This window comes from Branchiostoma lanceolatum, chromosome 6 (genome assembly GCF_035083965.1).
Source record: "Branchiostoma lanceolatum isolate klBraLanc5 chromosome 6, klBraLanc5.hap2, whole genome shotgun sequence".
NCBI lineage: Eukaryota > Metazoa > Chordata > Leptocardii > Amphioxiformes > Branchiostomatidae > Branchiostoma > Branchiostoma lanceolatum.
The window spans coordinates 242,762-264,510 of record NC_089727.1 but is presented as its reverse complement, the minus strand read 5'-3'; the positions used below and the strand labels follow the sequence as shown (position 1 = coordinate 264,510).

The window sequence follows — 21,749 nt, the reverse complement described above, 5'->3', positions numbered from 1 at the left end:
TTTTCACTGAAAACCTGCCCCGTCACAAATGGAACGGGGCTCGGGCGACGTCCGTCGAACACTAATAATCATAAATCCCTCATAAGACGGTACCATCTCTTGGACACGGACGAAGTCAGAATCAAATGGCCTGGTAACAATCTCAAATTTAGACCAACTTTACTTTCTGAGTTGTGGCAAATCTGTAGGTCACGAGTGAAGTAGGTGGGCACACTGAAAATAACCACATAAAGAGGAATTTTGTTATAGACCAATCAAAATACAAGTGCAGGAGCCACAAAGTCAACAGATCAGTCGTTTAACCCCGATCCAAACATTTTCAGCAAACGGAAATCGACCGAGGCTCGGGCGAACGCCGTCCGAGCTTCGACCGACCGTTGATAAGCCTATCGACGCCCTGCCGACGCCTGGGCGTGCCTCGGCAGACAAACATAGATCTATAATGACTCAGTGGACTTTCAACTAGTCATTTGTGGAGAAAACACTCAGGAAGTGAAGGCAAACCTCAAAAGTCAAGCCCCAAATCATTAATAAACAAATTGAAGCATCCAAACCAATACCTAAAAAGAAACAAGAAGCATTGTCTTCTGTGTCAACATTTTATTTATAATATTTCTTTTTGAATGAAAATTTAACTTTGCATTGAATTGTCTTTCATTACAAAAGTTTGGCAGCATTCTTCGACAAGTTGATATTAGTATTAGTTAATATTACAATATCATTTATCATCTTATGTTATAAACCAAACTGTCGTTTCCTTTTATCTATAAACAAGAAGGAGTTCGGCCGAGGCCCGTCCAAGCTCCTATCAACACCTGCACAACGCTCGCCCGAAGCACGCCTTACTTTTCATGAGTCGGCCGTAACACTGACGACGGTCGTCCGATTATTGATCAAGGCCCGTGCGAGGCTCGCACGAGGCCGAAGAGTTCGGGCGACCTCCGACCGACCAAAAATCGGGTCTAAAATCCTCGGATGCCCGCCCGAATATTGGCCGAGCGCGGGGCGTTGCTCGGGCGAGCTACGGGCAAACTGTTGACGAGCTGCGCGAGTTCGAAAATCGTCGCCGAGGCCTCGCTGAATTTAAGCGCAGCTTCCAGTGACACGCGAACGTCGGCCGAGCTCCGAAAATTCGCCGAAGCCCGTAGAATCGACAGGACGTCGGTCGTACTTCGCCCGAAAATCGCCATTTGGAGCTCGCCGACAAGTCGGCCGAGCTAAATTCTTGATTTGTGACGGGGGCTTTAGGAGGGCACCGGAGCGTGACGTCACTTGTCCCCCATTGTTGTTCGCCAGTCGAGCAGACGATTGTTCACTTCAAAAGCACTTAATTCCGTTTGGCCGCGCCCGTCGGACGCGCACAATTAGCTCCTGACCTGTATCATCTGCTGTCTCAGCTAATTAGTAAAGAAGTTTCACACCATCGGCAGGTAACACACTCTACATGTACAGTACTACATGGTCCCAGTACAGTACAGAGCCTTCCCTTCATGACAGAACAACTGGCGAGCCTGCTGGTCTGTATGTCAAGATTAGTTATGTTTGGTTCCAGACTTCTGCTCGATTTGCGTCTGGGAGCTCCAGTGAACTATTAACCTTCTTGCCTTGGGAAACTCGCCCGAGATACGATATTGCACACGTGGTAGAACACTGTTATAATAGTAATACTGTAAATGCATTTAAGTTCGCGTGGTTTTTATTTCGCGCTGAGGCGAACATGGAGTGTTCGCGGTGGTTTTAAGTTCGCGGCAGTGCCATAGTTACAAACTGCTACAGTATTGCACAAAAATGTTCGCGGTGCTATTAAGATCGCCACGAAAACCGCGAACATAAAACCACCGCGAACAATCTGTATTTACAGTACTAGTTCTGCCTACTGCACGGCACGATTGCACACGCGGTAGAACGTAAACATCATTACAACAATAGTACAGTCTACCGCGCGGTAAGGCTGGACACGCCGCGGCGTCACACAGATCCATGCGTGCGTTATTTTCCTCACGTCTGACCGAGAACGATCTCCTTATTGGATCTCCCGTCAGAAGTTCCCGGATGTCCCGTCACAACAACAGGCGAACGTTCCCGTCAAAACATCGGCCTGTCAGGGGCGCTGGTCCTTTCTGCGCATGCGCCAGGGCGGCGGATTTGCATACAGCGGAGCGTTTGTTGCCCGGCTGTACCGCGGCCTGACGTGGGCTACGTGCGGCTCGGAGCTCAGCGGAATCAAAACATCCCATTCTGATGTCGTTCCGTTCGCCTGATAAGATGACAAACATCACAACTCGTTCCACACATGATGTTTGCGCTGACTCAGCCCCTGGCCCGAAGCCGATAATCCCGCGTCCGACAGATATCACTTGTCGCCATGTGCCACAAGCGGATGTAAGCTTCCTTAGCTCAGACCTCACAGCTCAAAACATCTTATGGAGGTCCGTATGGTTTAAGAGTCCGCCGCTCGGCCCAAGGTGAACTCAAGAAACGATAAGAAGCCCATCTGCAATGGTGGTTTGGATAACCGTCCATAAAACTGTAACAGAGGAAGACATAAAGTTCCCTGTGCTACCAGCTCAGCAGCATTCAGTATAATTGTAAATATGTAATGTATGTATAATAATTATAATATTATATAATATAATATAATATAGTATGATATATAATATAATATAATATAATATAATATAATATAATATAATTTAATATAATATGATATAATATAATATAATATAATATAATACACAAACGTCACTGGACGCTATGCTGCCCCGACGGCTGACTAAGCTATGGGAGAGAGCGTGAAGTGATAATAATTATATGGACTTTTCCTCAATGACCTATACTTAATTCTACAACGTTACAAAAACATTCATTCATTCATTCATTCATTCATTCATTCATTCATTCATTCATTCATTCATTCATTCATTCATTCATTCATTCATTCATTCATTGAAACCCCCACCCCTGTGCATGCGAGTCTACATGGGGAGGGGGGCTGTTGTGTCTGACTTGGGTAGTCTTACATCTTCCATGTTTGTCAGCGACTCTCCGCTTGCAGCGCGGCGTGCCAACTTGTAGGCGTGCAATTATCTGCCTACAGCGATCTGTGCTGGGCCGTGCAGTAACCAATAGGTTTGTGCCGGAAAGGCAGGAGGGTGTTTTTGTCCGGACCTGGCATTCCCCAGTCGAACTCTGATCCGAGAACGGGGCAAAAATGAAATTAAACAAACGTCTGAGTTTGTACGTAGTGTGGCTGAAAACTCCGGGTTTACATTGCCGGGATCGAGGTTCGGGGTGTTATAACTCATGTTGAAAATATTGACGAAGACTGCGCTAATTTTATTTTTCGGTTCTTGATCCTAAACATTATATTGTTTTTGCCTAACTAGAAGATCAACATATCATATGCGCATTGCTTCACACAGTTTCACAGAGAGTGAATATTATAAGTCTGGTTCAAGTTTTTTTCCTATCGCCATATGTTTTGATCTTGACCTTTCGCTAAAGTTTCTTCGTTTGACAAATCAGAGAACCAAGAAAATAACTTTGTGTAGAGTTTGTTTTGGAATGTTTGCTTCACGCCGCATCACCGTAGAGCACCCTGGGAAGATTGATGACTGCTGGCTGGCTGATGACGCGCACGTGACGAGTCAGGGTCGAGGTCATTGACCTCGGTGATTGCCTCCAGACGGCCTTGACTTGTTCTATCATGTTCCAGTCTTCTGAAAATATAGGAAAATAAAATACATCAAATTCTATACGTGAGGAAAGCCCTGATTGGGGTCACTGTCCAGAACTTGATATGATGACGAGCAATCCGCAGTGCTTGTGTGGATTACGGTTCGGTCGGGACAACAACAGTGCGATGTGGTGAACGGTTTCATAAATCCTCCAATAATAAAAACATATCATATGTTTTTATTATTGGAGGACGGGAATAACCGTTCGAACCCGGGAATCCTGGCCACTGCGCTCACACGGCCTTGGGTTGTGGTAGTTATGTCCCCATCACGTGAACACCGGTACCAGAACGCAAACATGGGTCTCCATGCAATTCCACGCGTTCCGAACGCGAGGATCAGGCCGTAGTCTCAGGAAATGTTTGTTGACTTCTGTAGTAATTATGCCTGTCTAAAGTATCCATAGTCTACTGACACAGTGAGTGAGTTTAAGGGGCGGGGCTCGGTGGTAAACAGGGTTGGTTCAACTGCTGAAGCTAACTGATATCGTTTGTTGGTGTCTGTAATCTGTCTGTTAAATCAGCTTTAAATATCTTTACATCTTGCTGTGCTGATGTACTAGATCTTGAATTGTGTTTCCGCTCTAATTGTAATTCATCAAATTGTAATTACTGTTCGTCAATGCACGTGCACGTTGTTAGGTTTGATCTCTGGTGTGATTAACCATCAATAACGTTCTATACTCTGATATAGTCTCGGTTCCTGATTCTATTGCTGTAAGTCACACCTAAATGTGATGTATTTTTTCAACAAATTAATAGTTCATCCATTTATTCCCCTCGATGGGGAAGGGCCAACAACAAACAGGCGTCACAGAGCACGGATGTCCATTCAGAGCCTGATATGATGTAGCCATCTTCAAATGATCCAAAGCACAGACACAATGTTGCCTTAAAGCATTATGCACTGCGCTTCCGTTCTAAAAGCATAGGCGGCGTTGCTAGATAGACAGAAGTTTACGTCATATGTGATTTGCTGTGTACCATGATATGACTATTCACATATGTGACATTTGTAACTGAGGAAGAGAGGGATGTTGATAGATAGAAAATATGCAATTGTAGGCCTAATTTGCATGATTAATGAGTAACTACATTAATTCCATACAGGTAAATGATGGCAATTTCATAGTTGTGGCATTTGGAAGTTATGTGAAGGTGTACATAGTTGAATCAAATTATGCTGATACAGACCTCATTTGCATAATTGATGATGTTAGCATAACCTTCTTTGTTAAGCTTATACTTTGGACAACGTCTGTTATTTGGGTGAAGACGATCAGCTAGTATGATTTATAATTAATGAGAGACACTCCTAACACGTCAGTCATAAAGGTTAAAATCATTTGGCGAAGGTATGAGGTCGTGGAACTCTAGTTTTTAGATGAGACACACTTTAGCGTGAGGTCTATGAAGGGCTCTGCAGCGCCGGGGGGGGGGGGGGTGGTGTAACGATCCTCCGGCCCACTGCTGTATCGATTCTCACGCAGGCCAGATGCCCGAGGGAGTCATCGGGGATTACAACAGCCGCATCGGGATGGTCTCTAAATCCTGTACTGTAACCTTCAGAGCATAGAATAGATGGTAGATTACGCGGTAAAGAGAGTCATGCATTTCATAGACACATGACAAGTCGCCTTCCACCACTTCGTAACAGGGAATACGTTCCTGAGGCAGACTGGGGTAGAAAACCATTCATTCATTCATTCCCTCTCTTTCTCTCTCCTTCTCTCTCTCTCATTCCTTTCTTCATTCAGCAATTTATTTATTCACTCACTTACACACTCACACATTCACACATTTACTCATCAATTAATCAATGCTTTCATTTTGAGCGGTTCTTTCAAACGTTTGTAGGAAGTGTTGCATCCCTGATAATGTTCCATACCGATTCTTGCCTGACTGCTGCCGGGAAGTTGCCTGGCAATTGATTTGTCAAATTCCTCGTACAAGTGGCGCATGAACCGCTAAATCCTCCTGGTCGTTAGTTTGCGGGAACATGTTGCGGCACCTTCGCCGCTAATGTTTCACACGGCTGCCTGCAGCCTGACGTTCGTTTAGTCCCCGTACGAGCCACTAGATCTTTGTGGTCATGACGTCACAATAAAACCTCGTACTCAAATGGTTCTCCCATTCATCTCGGCGTCGCGTGACCCGACGTGAGCACGTGAGTCTGCAGCCTGACGCGCCAGCTGGGCTCGGCCCGCAGAGTGATGTGTGTGGCAGCAACACCACCACACTCACGCTCAGCAGCAGCACCACCAGACTCACGCTCGGGACTCACGCCCAGGACTCACGCCCAGGACTCACGCCCAGGACTCACGCCCAGGACTCACGCCCAGGACTCACGCCCAGGACTCACGCCCAGGACTCACGCCCAGGACTCACGCCCAGGACTCACGCCCAGGACTCACGCCCAGGACTCACGCCCAGGACTCACGCCCAGGACTCACGCCCAGGACTCACGCCCAGGACTCACGCCCAGGACTCACGCCCAGGACTCACGCCCAGGACTCACGCCCAGGACTCACGCCCAGGACTCACGCCCAGGACTCACGCCCAGGACTCACGCCCAGGACTCACGCCCAGGACTCACGCCCAGGACTCACGCCCAGGACTCACGCCCAGGACTCACGCCCAGGACTCACGCCCAGGACTCACGCCCAGGACTCACGCCCAGGACTCACGCCCAGGACTCACGCCCAGGACTCACGCCCAGGACTCACGCCCAGGACTCACGCCCAGGACTCACGCCCAGGACTCACGCCCAGGACTCACGCCCAGGAGCTGCCTAGGCGACGGCTGCCACATCTGTGTTTACAGAACCTTTGCCGGCCCGAGCCGGGACCTTGGCGCCGAACTGGACACGGCGAGTTGTTTTCCTGACCGACTTTAAACGCGTCAAGAGATTCCTTTACGTACTGTTATAATCGTGGCTACGCAGAACCGACTGCTCACAAGGATCTGTGGCAACATTTTCCGTCACAGGACAGCTGAAATCTGTACGCCACATCCATGACTCTGTTCAGAACGCCGGTATGACCCGGTATGACCCCGTCGTGCACGCATGTGACGTCAGCAGGGCCTTACGCAGAACCAACCCGGTACAGCCCTGGTACTCCTACATCATGGAAGTCTCGGCTTGACCTCTTTTTGCTGAGGGATGGGCGGTACGATCCGTATTATTCGCGTTGTCCGTCGGAGAAAAAATATTGATAATCTATATCAATGATCCATATCAAAAATCCACATCGATCGGGGACGGACAACACCTGACTCTGTGAGGATGGGCATGACGTCACGACGTCCGCTGACGCTCCTGCCGGCCTGCATCATGGCGCGGAGAGGCCGGGGTCTGAGGACGGCTCTGCTGCTGTGCGCGTTTCTCGCTGGGACGCTCCTGTACCTAAGGAAAACGTCGGGCCGTACGCGTGTCGGGGCGAGAGACTCGGCAGAGCATGGAACCTCGGGCCGTGTAGGGACCTCGGGCCGTGTAGGGACCTCGGGCCGTGTAGGGACACGGGAATCAGCAGAGCACAGAACCAAGGTGGCGGACAGCTTGAGGTGTGTGGTTTCCGTTGTATTTCAGTCTTGTTACCTACACTCCATAAGGTGCTCCGCAGTCCATAATTTATCTGTCAGGTCCTACAAGTTGTGTATGATTCGCACCGCACAATTAAGAGCACTGACGAAACGCCCTCCGTACGTTAATGCTGTACTGGTCAAAGGCTTATCGTGACAGTCGTGGTCGGTCGACGGCAGGTTCTATCAAAGTCTCTCTGGAAATCCCACCACAAAACAGATTCGTGCGACGAATGGGCGCTACCTGCTGAAATACCTTTTGATATTGTTCACTCCAAAATGTGACATTTCCCCCAGGCTGGGACCTAGCCCACATGATGTGGCAGAACGCACTCTGCTGGGATCAGCTCACGTGCTGCCGACATTCGGCAGTAATTTTCTCCGATATATCAGGAGTACTGTTCAAGTGTGTATCATTTTTAATTTCCCTTCTTTATGAAATATTTTATTCAATCCGTACCTGGCTTACAAACGGCACGGCCCACCCCTCCCCTGTTATTTCTCACAACAGGCAAAAGCCGAAATGCCGTCATGCATTAATAATGAGGCGATGTGAAGCGGGATTTGCCATAAATCCTCCCGCTGGGATCGGATCTATCATTCATTGCACCTGCCGTAACACCGGTATTACCTGTACATACCGGCTTCTGTCATATGTAACCTCCATACTTTCCCTTCAATCACTGAGCTAAAAGCTCCGGTTGCGCGCACGCCAGTACATGTATCACACGCATCATGTTCCTAAACCCGGCAGGTGACATGCACACATCTATGGCTGTATCGAATTTCCCTCAAAATCATACGGTGAAAGCGGCATTTATGACTAAAACCAATTTTTGCACGGTGATTGAGGTTTTCTATCGTTGGTTCAGAAAAGCCACATCCCTGCAGTAAAGAAGCTCAGATAACCCTGATTAGATGAAATACCGGTTTATATTTTACAGAGGGTTATTTTCATAACGCCAAAGGTGAAAATCGGTAGACAGCTTCATCTGGTCGGTAGGTCAGTAGAGTAAAAGGGTAATCTTTTCGCTAGAAACCGGCCTGAGGCTGTGAAGAGGGAATTTTTCCCTCATACGACAAAGGTTATCGCAATAAACCAATGAACAAAATAAACCAAGAAAGGTTCGACATGTGATAATATATGCGACATAACAGCCACTCAAACACCTGGATGAGTCTTAGAAACGGTCAGACGCTTCAGGTGGCATCCACTTCGGTGACGGGCGGAAGGCAGTGCAGCTACCAAGAGCTGTCCAGTTGCTTAATAAGTAACAGTTACCTTACGTATTTTTGGGTTGTAAAGTCCCTAAGAATGATTTTTCAAAATCTGGAGAACGATTTTCCAAAACATGCTCTCCACTAGGGCATCTCAGTCCTTTTCTACAAACATAGTTGACATTAATTTTTTTTTCCTATTGTCACCCAGGTCCCTGCGGGCACAAAATGCGAGTCGGGTCAAGATGCAGAACGTTTCGGCAGAAGGAACTTCAGACTTCAAACTCTACATCTACGAGCTGCCGGCGGAGTTCAACAGGAACATCGTCAGCTGCGTGCAGAAGGCGGAGAGCTGTTTCCAGCTGGGCAGTTTCGGGATGGGTCCGGAGTTCGCGCGGCACGGCGACACGTCCTACCGCCGCACGCACATGTTCTCCCTGGAGGTGATCCTGCACCACAAGGCCATGTACAGCCCCGCCCGCACCCTGGACCCGCACGCGGCCGACGCCTTCTACATCCCGTACTACGCCGGGCTCGCCTGCTTCTGCCCGGGGCTGGACGCGGCGGGACTGAACCGGAGGATGCTGTCCCACCTGACGGCGCGGTACCCGTTCTACGGGCGGGGCAGGCCGCACCTGATGGCGCTGGGGAAGATCGAGCGCGAGCAGTGGAGCACGGACTGCCCCCTCCTCAGGCTGCCCGCGGCCCGGCGGATCGTCTTCGCCGGCATAGAGGAGGAGTTCACCCCGGCGCTGCGGGCCCACTTCGGCCGGAGGGGCCACCCGCTCATCGTGGCGCCCTACCCCGCATTTGGGCACTTTATATCATCGGGAAGTAAGAACAAGGAGGTTAACGAGACCCTTGGTAATAAGAACGATGTAAAACCAGCCATGGCCGGGGAGCCGGCTTCAGGCCAGCGGGACGTGTTCGTGTTCCTCGCCGCCAGCTCCAGAAACGCGCACAGGATCAGGAGGGCGCTGAGACCGCAGTTCCGCGCGACGGCGCAGCGGTACAGCCGGGTGGCCGGGCGGGGAGACGGCGCGCCGGTCTGGCTGCTGACTCCCGAGTGCCGCGGCGACTGGGAGGGCAAAGTGGTGGAGTGGATGCGCCATTCCGTCTTCTGCGTGCAACCCCCCGGGGACTCGCCCACTAGGAAGTCCTTCTACGACGCCGTTTCGTGTGGATGCGTTCCCGTGACCTTTACCCTGGAGAATCCTGTTCGATACCCGTTCGACCAAGTGCTGAACTACAGCGACTTTACTGTCATCATAGACGTGAAAGACGTGACGGAAAGAAACCGCACAATCCTTCATATTCTCCGGAAAATCCCAGAACAGAAAATAAAGAAGATGCAAGACAACCTAAAGAAGGTAGCGCATCTCCTGCAGTATTCTTACCCCTCTACAGTTCCAACTGAAGACGCCTTCAGCATGATTCTTAAAGAAATGGCACGTCGGGCTGACGTCACGAGAAGAAGTAGAAAATTTCATCTGCCGTTTGAATCCAGACACAGATCATGAGCAGATGTTGATTTCAGTGGAATCATGGATTGTTAGGTGCACCCTGGCTATGTTAGGTGACCAATTGTCCAGTCTACCTAATGCAGATGATTGTTGTGACTTGTGTCAACCTTTCGTAGTCGTAGACTTGTGTTCTATTCAAATAATTTTGTGCAGCATTTAAAGCCTCTACCTATTTGTATTCCACTGAAATTCTATGCTTGTACGCCGCTAGTATAACTCCAAAAATTGATGACGAAAACTTTATAATAAATACGCGTTCAGCAAAATGACGTCTGAAATTTAACTTATATATGCAGATTTTTCGACATTTTCCCTGTGTTTGTTTTAATGTTATAAATAGAATACGACAAACGTAACGCCGTCTTTGCTCGAGCTGCAAGTCTTTCCAAAAGCCATACTATCTTTAGCGATCGGATGACGTCGCTAAGTTTGACGCCCACACAGAAGCCCTATCCACGTACCGTAGTGGACAGGGGTGTTCTCGGGTGTCGCGATGCATAGTGGACAGGGGTGTTCTCGGGTGTCGCGATGCATAGTGGACAGGGGTGTTCTCGGGTGTCGCGATGCATAGTGGACAGGGGTGTTCTCGGGTGTCGCGATGCATAGTGGACAGGGGTGTTCTCGGGTATAGCGATGCATAGTGGACAGGGGTGTTCTCGGGTATAGCGATGCATAGTGGACAGGGGTGTTCTCGGGTATAGCGATGCATAGTGGACAGGGGTGTTCTCGGGTATAGCGATGCATAGTGGACAGGGGTGTTCTCGGGTATAGCGATGCATAGTGGACAGGGGTGTTCTCGGGTGTCGCGATGCATAGTTGACAGGGGTGTTCTCGGGTGTCGCGATGCATAGTGGACAGGGGTGTTCTCGGGTGTAGCGATACATAGTGGACAGGGGTGTTCTCGGGTATAGCGATGCATAGTGGACAGGGGTGTTCTCGGGTATAGCGATGCATAGTGGACAGGGGTGTTCTCGGGTGTCGCGATATCGATGCATAGTGGACAGGGGTGTTCTCGGGTGTAGCGATACATAGTTGACAGGGGTGTTCTCGGGTGTCGCGATGCATAGTGGACAGGGGTGTTCTCGGGTGTCGCGATGCATAGTTGACAGGGGTGTTCTCGGGTGTCGCGATGCATAGTGGACAGGGGTGTTCTCGGGTGTAGCGATACATAGTGGACAGGGGTGTTCTCGGGTGTCGCGATGCATAGTGGACAGGGGTGTTCTCGGGTGTCGCGATGCATAGTTGACAGGGGTGTTCTCGGGTGTCGCGATACATAGTTGACAGGGGTGTTCTCGGGTGTCGCGATATCGATGCATAGTGGACAGGGGTGTTCTCGGGTGTAGCGATGCATAGTGGACAGGGGTGTTCTCGATTGTAGCGATGCAGTTCGATACGCTACAACGTTTCAATCCTACCTCCATCTTACCAAATGCTCTTTCTCGCTAGTTTTACATTTTAAGTGACGATATGTATTTGCTCTACGTGGTAATATCAACATAACTCTGATTGACATGTATTGGTATTTCCAGCGGTCCAGTGAATGTCTCACTGCTGTAGTTTCGTAGGAAAGTGTTTGTCTTAGTTACTACATGCGCTACCACTGGTCTACAAATGCAAACACGATGTTTGTTTAGGTTGGGAGTTCCCCATTTTGCAGAAGCTTACAGGACATTTGAAGGACAGAAATTACGGACATGTTTCAGTAAAATTTAATTCATTTTATTACAAAACTGAGCATTTCTGATGACAATCGGGAAAAACATACAAGTACATCAGTGTGGGTAGTTTACACATTAGAATGATTAACTTTATACACACTACGTTTGCCTGCCACGCTCCACGTGAACACATCATAAAGCCATGCTGAGGACAAATTTACCTATCACCGTCTGATACGCGCCCATCGCCATGTGCTCGGCGTATTTCGTATATACAGATATTGTTGTCATGGGACAATGCCATGGTTGACATGTCGATCAAAAACTTCCACCGGGCATCAACTTTACCAGCATTATTGCTCCGCATTATGTTGAGTAAAAGCATGCCTTGTATGTGCAGCAAATTAGACGTGTACAGACAATGTATAACGATCCCTAGCTAGTTCAGGAAAACACTACACCATTAAAAGTTACGTATATAAATATAATGAAACGTTTATTGCAAATCTTTGCATGGAGGCTAATTTGGAGTAACAAAATAAACATGAAGATGATGGCGCGTGGCTAACTAAATTTCTAACGCTAGTTATCTAAATCTGAACGTGTGGGTTTAAACATGAGACAGGTCCTCCCGTGACTGGTACGGAGGCGGCAGGTCCTGTGTGGTAATGTCCTGCGGGGATGTCTGCGCCCTGGGCCCGAGGTGTGTGGTAATGTCCTGCGGGGATGTCTGCGCCCTGGGCCCGAGGTGTGTGGTGGCGTCCTGCGGGGATGTGTGCGCTCTTGGCCCGAGCTGTGTGGTGGCGTCCTGCGGGGACGTGTGCGCCCTGGGCCCGAAGTGAGTTTCCCGACTGTACGGCGTCCTGAGACCGGGTTCCTCGGCATAAGGCGGCGGTGATGTGCGAGCCCCGGGCCCGATGCGCGTCTCCACAGTGTACGGCGTGCTGGCCCCGGGTTCCTCGGTGTAAGGCGGCGGCGATGTGCGAGCCCCGGGCCCGATGCGAGTCTCCACAGTGTACGGCGTGCTGAGCCCGGGCTCCTCGGCGTAAGGCGGCGGCGATGTGCGAGCCCCGGGCCCGATGCGCGTCTCCACAGTGTACGGCGCCCTGGCCCCGGGCTCCTCGGTGTAAGGAGGCGGGTACAATCGGCACCCTGACGCGAGGTGAAGCCGAACGACTGCCGGTCGCGCTGGAATCCCTACAGAGCAAGTGCATAGTCATCAATAAACGTACATAAAGCGCTTTTCCTTCGCAATGAAGGTGCATGTATTAGGTAAACGTCAATGTTCTTATGATATCTTATGACTTTGGTCCGTCAGAATGACAAGAAGGACCAAGTTGCAAACTGCCAGCAGGACTGTATACTGTAATGTAACACGTCAAAACCTTTTTAGAACCATGCTACGTTGACTAACCACTGCGAACCACTTGCTTGCTAAATCGATTGTAAAACCCACGTCGGTGTTGTGTAATCTTGAACCAGTGCCCACCTGTCGTGCTGCTTTCTCTGGCACTGCTACGCCGCCTACTGCTGCTGCGCCGGACGGACTGCCGCGTTTCTCTGTCTAGTCTAGAAGTCGACGTCTGTGGAACAACAAACAAAGAAGTAAATAATCAATAATAGTAAAACGACATGTCTGTTGCGGTTCAATATATGTTCTGTCATGTTTGCCGACGGAATTGTAACAGGTATGCAAAGAAAAAATCGTGGAGAATGTGTCCTGTTTGGTTGTTTGTAACGCTTCTTCATGAACGTATAGCTCACGACTTGCTCATGGGTCGTTCGTAATGATGTTAAGAATAGAATCGGAAACATGTCTTTGCCTGTATTTGACCTTTAATAAAAGAAATTACCCGCCATCTCTGTTACATTTATGCCTCCCTGTTGGCAATGGAAACTCCGCATTTTGTTAACCTACCTCCCTAGCCTTGCTAAATCGCACTCCTAGCGACCCGCCAGACAGTTACAGGCCCATAGTCAATAATACCCAGCCAGAAGGGTCCAAAACCACCGGTCAGAGACAATGTGTAAACACAGCCTGCCTACCTCCAAAGAGTCACAGATGCTATAATAGCCAGACTGAGACACATTTTGTCCGCCTACATACAGCCAGACTGAGAAACATTTTCTCCACCTAACGTTATATATAGCCAGACTGAGAAACATTTTCTCCACCTAACGTTATATATAGCCAGACTGAGAAACATTTTCTCCTCCTAACGTTACATGTAGTCAGACTGAGAAACGTTTTGTCCGCCTACCTCCCCAGAGTCGCAGATGCCGACGCCGGCTAGTATAGCCAGGCTGAGAAACGTTTGTCCACCTACATATAGCCAGACTGAGAAACATAATGTCCACCTAGACCGTCAGAGACATTGTGTAAACACAGGCTACCTACCTCCCCAGAGTCGCAGATGCCGACGCCGGCCAGTATAGCCAGGCTGAAGCTGACCAGCGTCTCCAGAAACCCCAGCATCAGGCACACCCCGTGGAGCGCCTTGGCGGCGACGTAGTTCTTCGGACTGCAGAACACGAGGAAGCAGAACGTCATTAGAACGCCATGCAGGCCTGATGTTCGACATCACCATGCAGGCCTGATGTAGGACAGCACCATGCAGGCCTGATGTAGGACAGCACCATGCAGGCCTGATGTAGGACAGCACCATGCAGGCCTGATGTAGGACAGCACCATGCAGGCCTGATGTAGGACAGCACCATGCAGGCCTGATGTAGGACAGCACCATGCAGGCCTGATGTAGGACAATTGTTATTGTCAGAATATCTAAGATGAAGACAAACTTATATCTTTTGTATGCTGCACAATTGAAATTCTACTCCATGCAGTCATCAAGAACTGCTCTATGTGCATGTAAAATGATTCTAAGGCTACTTTGAAAAGGACCCTTGGTCGATGGTTTTTGGTGCATGTCGATACTTTCTGACTTCGCTTGATTCCTACATCACCCAGTAACTGGAGGCATCTGAAGACACCTTCTGGCCACGGGTCTGGTCCACTTTCACCGGAGTCTGACTAACACCGACTTTTCTCCTGATGCTGTACAATCTAGAAAGCAGCTCTACAGTGGAAATGACAAGAACCGTTGACATGACAGCTACTTTGTTAGACTTACATGTCTTGGGGATGGCTGTTCACGTTCGGGTATGATTCCGAGCAGAACTCTCCCCCGCTGACCAGCCCGGACAGCGCCAGGATCCACTGCGGGAAGGAGACCGTCACCCCGGCAACGCTCACTCCCAGGAGGACGTAGAACTGGGAAAGGAAGATTAAGGTTTTTATAAGCTGAGCAGGTTACTTAGATATGTATGCCTAAAAACAGCCACTAAAGAGGAGCTCGAAGCTTTAACGTTATGCTTTTAACAAATCCGGTAAACCCTCATCAAACTAACTTTTTGGGACGGACTTAAATACAAACCAGTTTACGTTGGTGTTACACAGAGGAAGTCAGGAGCAACGTTGACTGAACAGTATCAATGTTTACAAACACACAATAATACAGTCACCCTAAATGGCCTCCTTAATATGCCTGGGGGAAAGGATCGTCTTACCACCATAGACAAGATGTCACATTGTGATTTACAGGGACAAAAATAACTCCGGCCAAAAGTTCACAAGGGCAGCCAAAATCTTAGTACCAAAGACAAAGTCTTCTTGCCAGAACAAATGTTCCTTAAACCCGCACAATAGTGGGTGTCCTCCCCTGGTCTAAGCTATGTTCCTTTACCCCGTACAGTAGCGGGTGTCTTTGCCTGGCCTGAGCTAGACAGCTGTAGTTTCTACTGCCTCGATGAACTATGACCTTTAGAGCTACACCAGGGGCAGACCTGTACAAAGTGCACTTCTCCGAGCAACAATGTGGAGGGCCAGGGGAATAAGGGCTTAAAGGTGTTGCAGATTAGGACATTAAAGGCGATGACATAAATGACGTGTTACCAACTTGAAGATTTAAAGCCAATAGTATAAAGTATGACCTACCAGATGTCTGTGCTTGTTCTTCTGAATGGCGTAGGTCGTGGCGGAACCAGTCGCAATGATCTGAAAAACACGCGAACATCGCACTGAATGTATATGTCACTGTAGGATTTACATAGTTTAATATCAGAATACGCCGTGTATGCAGGCAACTATCTGTAGCTAGGATAAAAATGAGTGCCTAACTTAGTCTTCGGTTAGGAAAGTAAATGGTGGTGAAAGAAGAGGGATGGGCTCTGCCTTCAAATACAGTGCCCTAGGACACATACAGTGGATAACAACCCACTGCCCCTACGGTCTCATAAAGGTTTTGGGACTACCTTTTTAAGTCACTGTAGGTGTATTCTTTTATGTTACCTGTTTTCTCCCAAAGAAGCTGTCATATTAAAGCGTCCCATATCAACAGAAGAGAATATCTTTAGAAAGTGCTGAATTTTATCTAGCTGCAACCATGTGGGCATGAATTCAGGCTTATTAATTAGGTTTATGCTTCTGAAGTTTATTTATTGTTCCTAACAATGACAACCGCATCGTTCTACAGTTGTGCACATTGATGTCTCCTTCACTTTGTAAGAGCTTAGTGCCCTAAAGCCTTGGCCTTCTTTCTCCTGTTCTCGAGTTGCTAACTGCAGTCATCCAATAACAGTAAATACTGACTATTCGTGCTACTTAAGGTGGCACCAAAGCAAAGCACAACAAACAAAGCCCATTAATCTCTTTAGTTGCACGATATAAACTGACAACCTATCATTCATTAGTGAGTTTGCCGAATGCCTTAACAGAATGCCAACCATTTCAGAAGTTGTTGAGTGCAAAATTGTATCATTATTAGAAACCATTTGTTACATGTAGCGACAGGGACGGATCGTACATCTTGTCTGTAAGTAGGACCGCAGCCAAACGTGCATAGGGCTGTTTGGTCGACCGCTGTCAAGAAGGGGCATACAATTTGCAATCTGGGATCTGAGTGATGAAATTCAACCACGAACATCCCCGGCTGGTTGGGCAGTCCCGGCTGTGCGTCTCTCACAATCGAACCAACAAGACAAGAACCTACCATTCCAAGATAAGTTTGGACTGTAATTTCCGACACAAAAATTGGACTTACCCAAATCTTCGACTGAATGTTTTCAGAATGATTTTTTTAACGATTTCGCTCAAAGCAAGGCCGTAAGAGGCCACTTCTCAGCATTGAACTTAAATTGAACTAATGTGGCATAGGTGAAAGACAACGGTGTATGTTTGTTTTGAAGGTTTGTAGGTTGTATTAGGAGGGAAAGCAGTGGGCTGGGAGGGAATTCCAAAGTTTTGCAGTTCGTGGAAAAAAGCTGTTGCTGTAGAATGACTTTGAGGCAGGTAGCTGTACAGTAAAGTGGTGTGATTTGTACCAACCCAGATAAACTTTCAAGCTAAGAACCTACCGTGATTCCGCCCAGATGGGGGCGCTGAGAGTCGAACATACAGACCAAGAACAGTACCTCCGTTTTGCATGGATGTAATAAAACATGAGCCTACCATGAGTCCGCCCCAGATGGGGGCGCTGAGTCGGTGCTCCATGCTCCAGGAGAACTCGGCGGTAGCTGCGACGCCCAGCACGGCGCTGAAGGAGCCCAGGATGGTCAGGAGCACTCCCAGGAGGAACACCGCGCGGCGTCTTTTCTGGCGGGGTGAGTTGTTACTCCACATATCCAGCGTCGTCTGGGGTTGAAACATTGGAAAAATTAGGTTGGTCAAACAAATGTTGCTCACAGTTTACACGATGTCATTTTGCTTCTGAAAATGCCTGATTCAGCTTGGTGGCCTCTATCATGGCCAAATATAATCGAAAGTTTTATTGCAAGTATTTGCCCGTAGGCTATTATGGCATACAGCACATGGACAGACGGACTTCTGGAGACTTTTGTCTCAAGGGTCTATGTTTGAGAAAAAAGGAAGGCAAAGCCCTAGAAATCAACGGTATTCAGGCTTTTAGCTAAATCTCATACCAGGGATAGCTGTGGTTACTCATCAACCTGCTGCATAATGCAGTACGTGACAGAGGACACAGTCGTAAACTAACCCTCTCGCGACGGGACTTACAGAGCGTCGCAAACTGCTTATAAGAAGTTAAAAAATACAAAAGGACATCTCGTATCTTTCTAGCAACTACTTACTTCGGCTGACAACTGTGTCTTGAATGATTCTTGTGCCCGGAATGTACGATGAACTTAGAGTACAGCAAACTGCAGTCTATAGGCAACAAAAGCTGCTTACCTGGTTGGGTGGTGTTGTCTCCGCAGGTGCTCTCAGGTGAATGACTGTGCTTCCCACCTGTACTTCTGTTTGAAGGTGATGACCACGTGACCAAACGAGTCGTTACGTCAGGTGCCCCCCAGGGGGTGGGCATGACTTGCGAATGGCTGCTATCCTGAAGTGACCTGTTCCAAGCTGTCTCCGCCCCGGGGCGATGTTGTGCGACACGGTAACGCGTGCTTGCACATGAGGGACGTTCTGGGCGGGGAGAAATCGCATGGAGCAGCACGTGCGTGTGTTTACCTGCACATAGTGGAGGTGTGAGGGAAGGTGTGGCATTCCCCAGGCCTGCAACTGCAGTATATGAACTATCTATGCGAAATGTTGCAGATTCTAACTATTCTAATCTTTGCATTATTGCAAATTTCATCCCAAACACCATTGCCTGCTTCTTGGATGACCAAGGCTAAACCAAGTAGGCCAATCTGCATATGCGGGCATCACGTGTTTAGAGGCATTCACAGGTCAGACTGTAGCCGGCAGACATGTAATCGACTATGTAATCCAAAAGCTGCTCTTTACATAATGCAACTACTTGCCACCACTACTTGCCATACTTCGGTGGCCTCTGAAAAAGTATCATCAGGAACAACCACAATATCACTGTTTTGAATTAACTTAAACGCGTGTCGTTCAATTGAAATACGACCATGTTGCCAGGTAGGCAATTACTATAAATGATTGTCTATTTTTCCCCATTTCTGGTCAATATGCTCTTACGAAATATTATTCATTCCGATAGTCTGATCGTGTTGCCCTCTCGTTAGGTAGACTACCCCAGTAATGTATGACGTGTAGAGTTTAAGGCCCCCTTCGTGGCACATTGTGTCATACCGGATGTCCCTATCAGATACCAATGCAGCACTCTGGTCACGTTTGAAATAAAGCCAGAATGCATGCCCGGTACTGCTGAATGCTAGTGCAGGTTAACCTCCCCTGCTAGTGCACACTGCATGGCAGGAAGTGCATGACGTTATACGTAACTTCTTGTTACTACGTAACGGATAAGCAACACTTTGGTCACGTTTATGATAAAGCACGTAAATCAGCTGGGAGTGTAAATGTCCGGTGACTCCCCCGTGCTAGTGTCGGTAAGTCGGTAACTGCTTCCTGCTAATGCCATGTAACTCTTACTACATGTGATTGATCATGGTTCAGCATTTTTACTATCTGTGAATTATAATTATGGCTCAATGCTTATGTAAATGATCCAGGTTCACAACTCTTACTACATGTGAATGATACAGGCTCAGATCTCTCACTACATGTGAATGATCCAGGCTCAGATCTATCCTACCTCATGTGAATGATCCAGGTTCAGATCTCTTACTGCATGTGAATGATCCAGGCTCAGATCTCTTATAATATGTGAATGATCCAGGCTCAGATATCCTACTACATGTGAATGATCAAGGCTCAGATCTTTAACTGCATGTGACTGATCCAGGCATTATTGGTTAGAGGCACAAGTTGTTGGTGTTGATTTTGAGTCTTTAATTATCTTGATTTAGGAAGGGCCACTCCAGCCTGTCACTTATGACGCCGAATGTAAAGTGAACGTGTAAATCAGAAGACCTCAGGATGTCCCAAATTATTTTCTAGTATTTAAGAAAACAGCTATACATGCTGGGCCGACGGGGAAACTTAGTGGCCCAATATAAAAGTATGAGTGGCAGTCTTAAACTCTACGTAGACTGAGCTGTCCCAGCCACAACGCCTTCCACTTCCTGCAGTGCAGTGTGCTCTAGCAGAATGAAGGTTAATCTGCGCTAGCATTCAGCAGTTACCGGATATTCACAAGACTCTAAGTGCTTTATTTTAAACGTGACCAAAGTGTTGCATTGGTATGAAGCGACGGAAACGTCCGGAGCTGTCCTACGTATACGTATAACGCCTGCATCCACTTCCTGGGGTGCAGTGCACTAGCAGGGGGGAGGTTAACCTGCACTAGCATTGACCAGCTACCGGAAATTCACACTCCCAGCTGATCTATGTGCTTCATTACAAACGTGACCAAAGTGTTGCTTTGGTATTAAGTGACGGAAACGTCCGGTATGACATGCCGTTACGTGAAGGTAGCCTTAAAATCTACACGACTGAACTCGAAGTCTACCTGACGAGAAGGTAACTAGAGCAGACTAGTTTGACCGTTTCGAAGTTGATCTTTTTCTCTACCGATTACTGACACGTTTATCTTGATTAAAAACAGCGATATTCTACTTGTTCCTGGTGACACTTTTTCAGTGGCCACCGAAGTACGGCACGTAGTGGCATTATGTAAAGAGCAGCTTTTAGATAACATAGTCGATCACGTGTCTGCCGGCTACAGTCGGACCCGTATGTAGTACTAACCACGTGATGTCCGCGTGTAATAAGTTCTCACTGGGCGTACCGTTAGCTCAGGTGTCCCCTCAGTCGGCCATCCAAGAAGCAGGCAATGGTGTTGAGGTCAAATTTGTATTATTCAATTAAGATTTAGGAATATCTGGTTATAGATGTTTCCTTTTTTAAAGAGTCAGAGAGCTGGTAGTTTTCCTCACTGTTCTTCCCGTTAGAAATCGCACGCTCGACATGTGAACTCTGACCCACGTATTGGCGGGAAACCAGATAACGATCCACAGGTGTGACCAGAATTGATTTGTACCTAACAAGTTTGGAGATTTTGCTTAAGACCATTTGGCTGAAATGAAATATAGAAACTTTGCAGATGATTTTGATGTCAAATACTTAAAAATAAACAAACAATAAACATACTTCATCTCACTTCTTTGATCCTCCCGTATTATAACTTCAGTGTTCGTTCTCTCCACATAGGTATATATACGGCAGCCCTCCGCGATGAACTGCCCCCTGGCAGGAATCAATGTCAGAAGTAAAATCTGACTGTCACTCCGCTCTGTCAAAATATCCCTTCCAGCCAAACACACCACGAGACTTCAATCATCAGCTACGTGTCCGGCGATGGCAGACCCACAACATCGAAGTTAAAAATAACAGGGTTTGACCGTTGACTTGGTATGATCCTTAAAAATCGAGAATATGGACCCAGGGTTCAGAGCCATAAACTAATTTAGGAAGTGCATCCCACTGTGGCCTTGCTGTAGTTTGAAAGGAGGATTGACCTTCATAACTACATAAACACATAAAAATCCCAGACTGTCTCTGGCTTGAAACAATGGCAGGAGAAGATCAGCATAATACTGGTGAACAAGATTCAAATATTTTTTCTACTGGTTTTCAAAGTAACATTATGAAACAATACAGAATGACACAGAATGGTTGTAACAAAACTACATAGTCAAAACAACTTTCAGTTTTTAGAAAATAAACCTTGTGTTCAAGAATAAACTTACAAATCGGCCTGTCAAAGTTGTTTCAAAATGTCTAACTGTATATTTGCAACTTGGAAATGCCCTCCTCACAGTTGAATTCAAATGTCTGATAGTTGTGTGTCCACAGATATGACTTGTAGCTGTGTGTCTACATGGTATTTTAAAAGCCAGTTATGGCCTCTGTAGAACTAATGTAAGGTAGAACTGCATATGAACTGTCCGCTAATGTCTTTACTTATACTATACCAAACAGCATGATATTTTGGCCAGTGTTGTCATTTATATTCTGGGTTACAAAAAGCTAACTTCTTTATGTATACATGAATTCCTTAGCTGTTGTCTCTACATTTCAAAAGTTTTTGAGAGTAACTCGTATTAGTGGTGACTGTTTTAGCCAGGCCTCCACCGATGTGAACA

At 47.6% G+C, this 21,749-nt stretch overlaps 2 protein-coding genes across 2 annotated transcripts; one reads left to right on the top strand and one right to left on the bottom strand.

Moving 5' to 3' along the window:
* The first annotated feature begins 8,773 nt into the window (after positions 1–8,773).
* LOC136436041 (uncharacterized) lies at positions 8,774–10,346 on the top strand. The gene has a single exon (XM_066429732.1). The coding sequence runs from the start codon at positions 8,782–8,784 to the stop codon at positions 10,054–10,056; it is 1,275 nt and encodes a 424-aa protein (XP_066285829.1). The 5' UTR covers positions 8,774–8,781; the 3' UTR covers positions 10,057–10,346.
* Positions 10,347–10,508: 162 nt separating this feature from the next.
* Positions 10,509–11,480, bottom strand: LOC136437132 (uncharacterized). Its single transcript, XM_066431610.1, has one exon. The coding sequence runs from the start codon at positions 11,478–11,480 to the stop codon at positions 10,509–10,511; it is 972 nt and encodes a 323-aa protein (XP_066287707.1).
* Positions 11,481–21,749: the final 10,269 nt, after the last annotated feature.

Coding starts and splice junctions, on each gene's coding strand:
- LOC136436041 (XM_066429732.1), top strand. CDS start 8,782: ATGCAGAACGTTTCGGCAGAAGGAACTTCAGACTTCAAACTCTACATC.
- LOC136437132 (XM_066431610.1), bottom strand. CDS start 11,480: ATGGAGGTAGGATTGAAACGTTGTAGCGTATCGAACTGCATCGCTACA.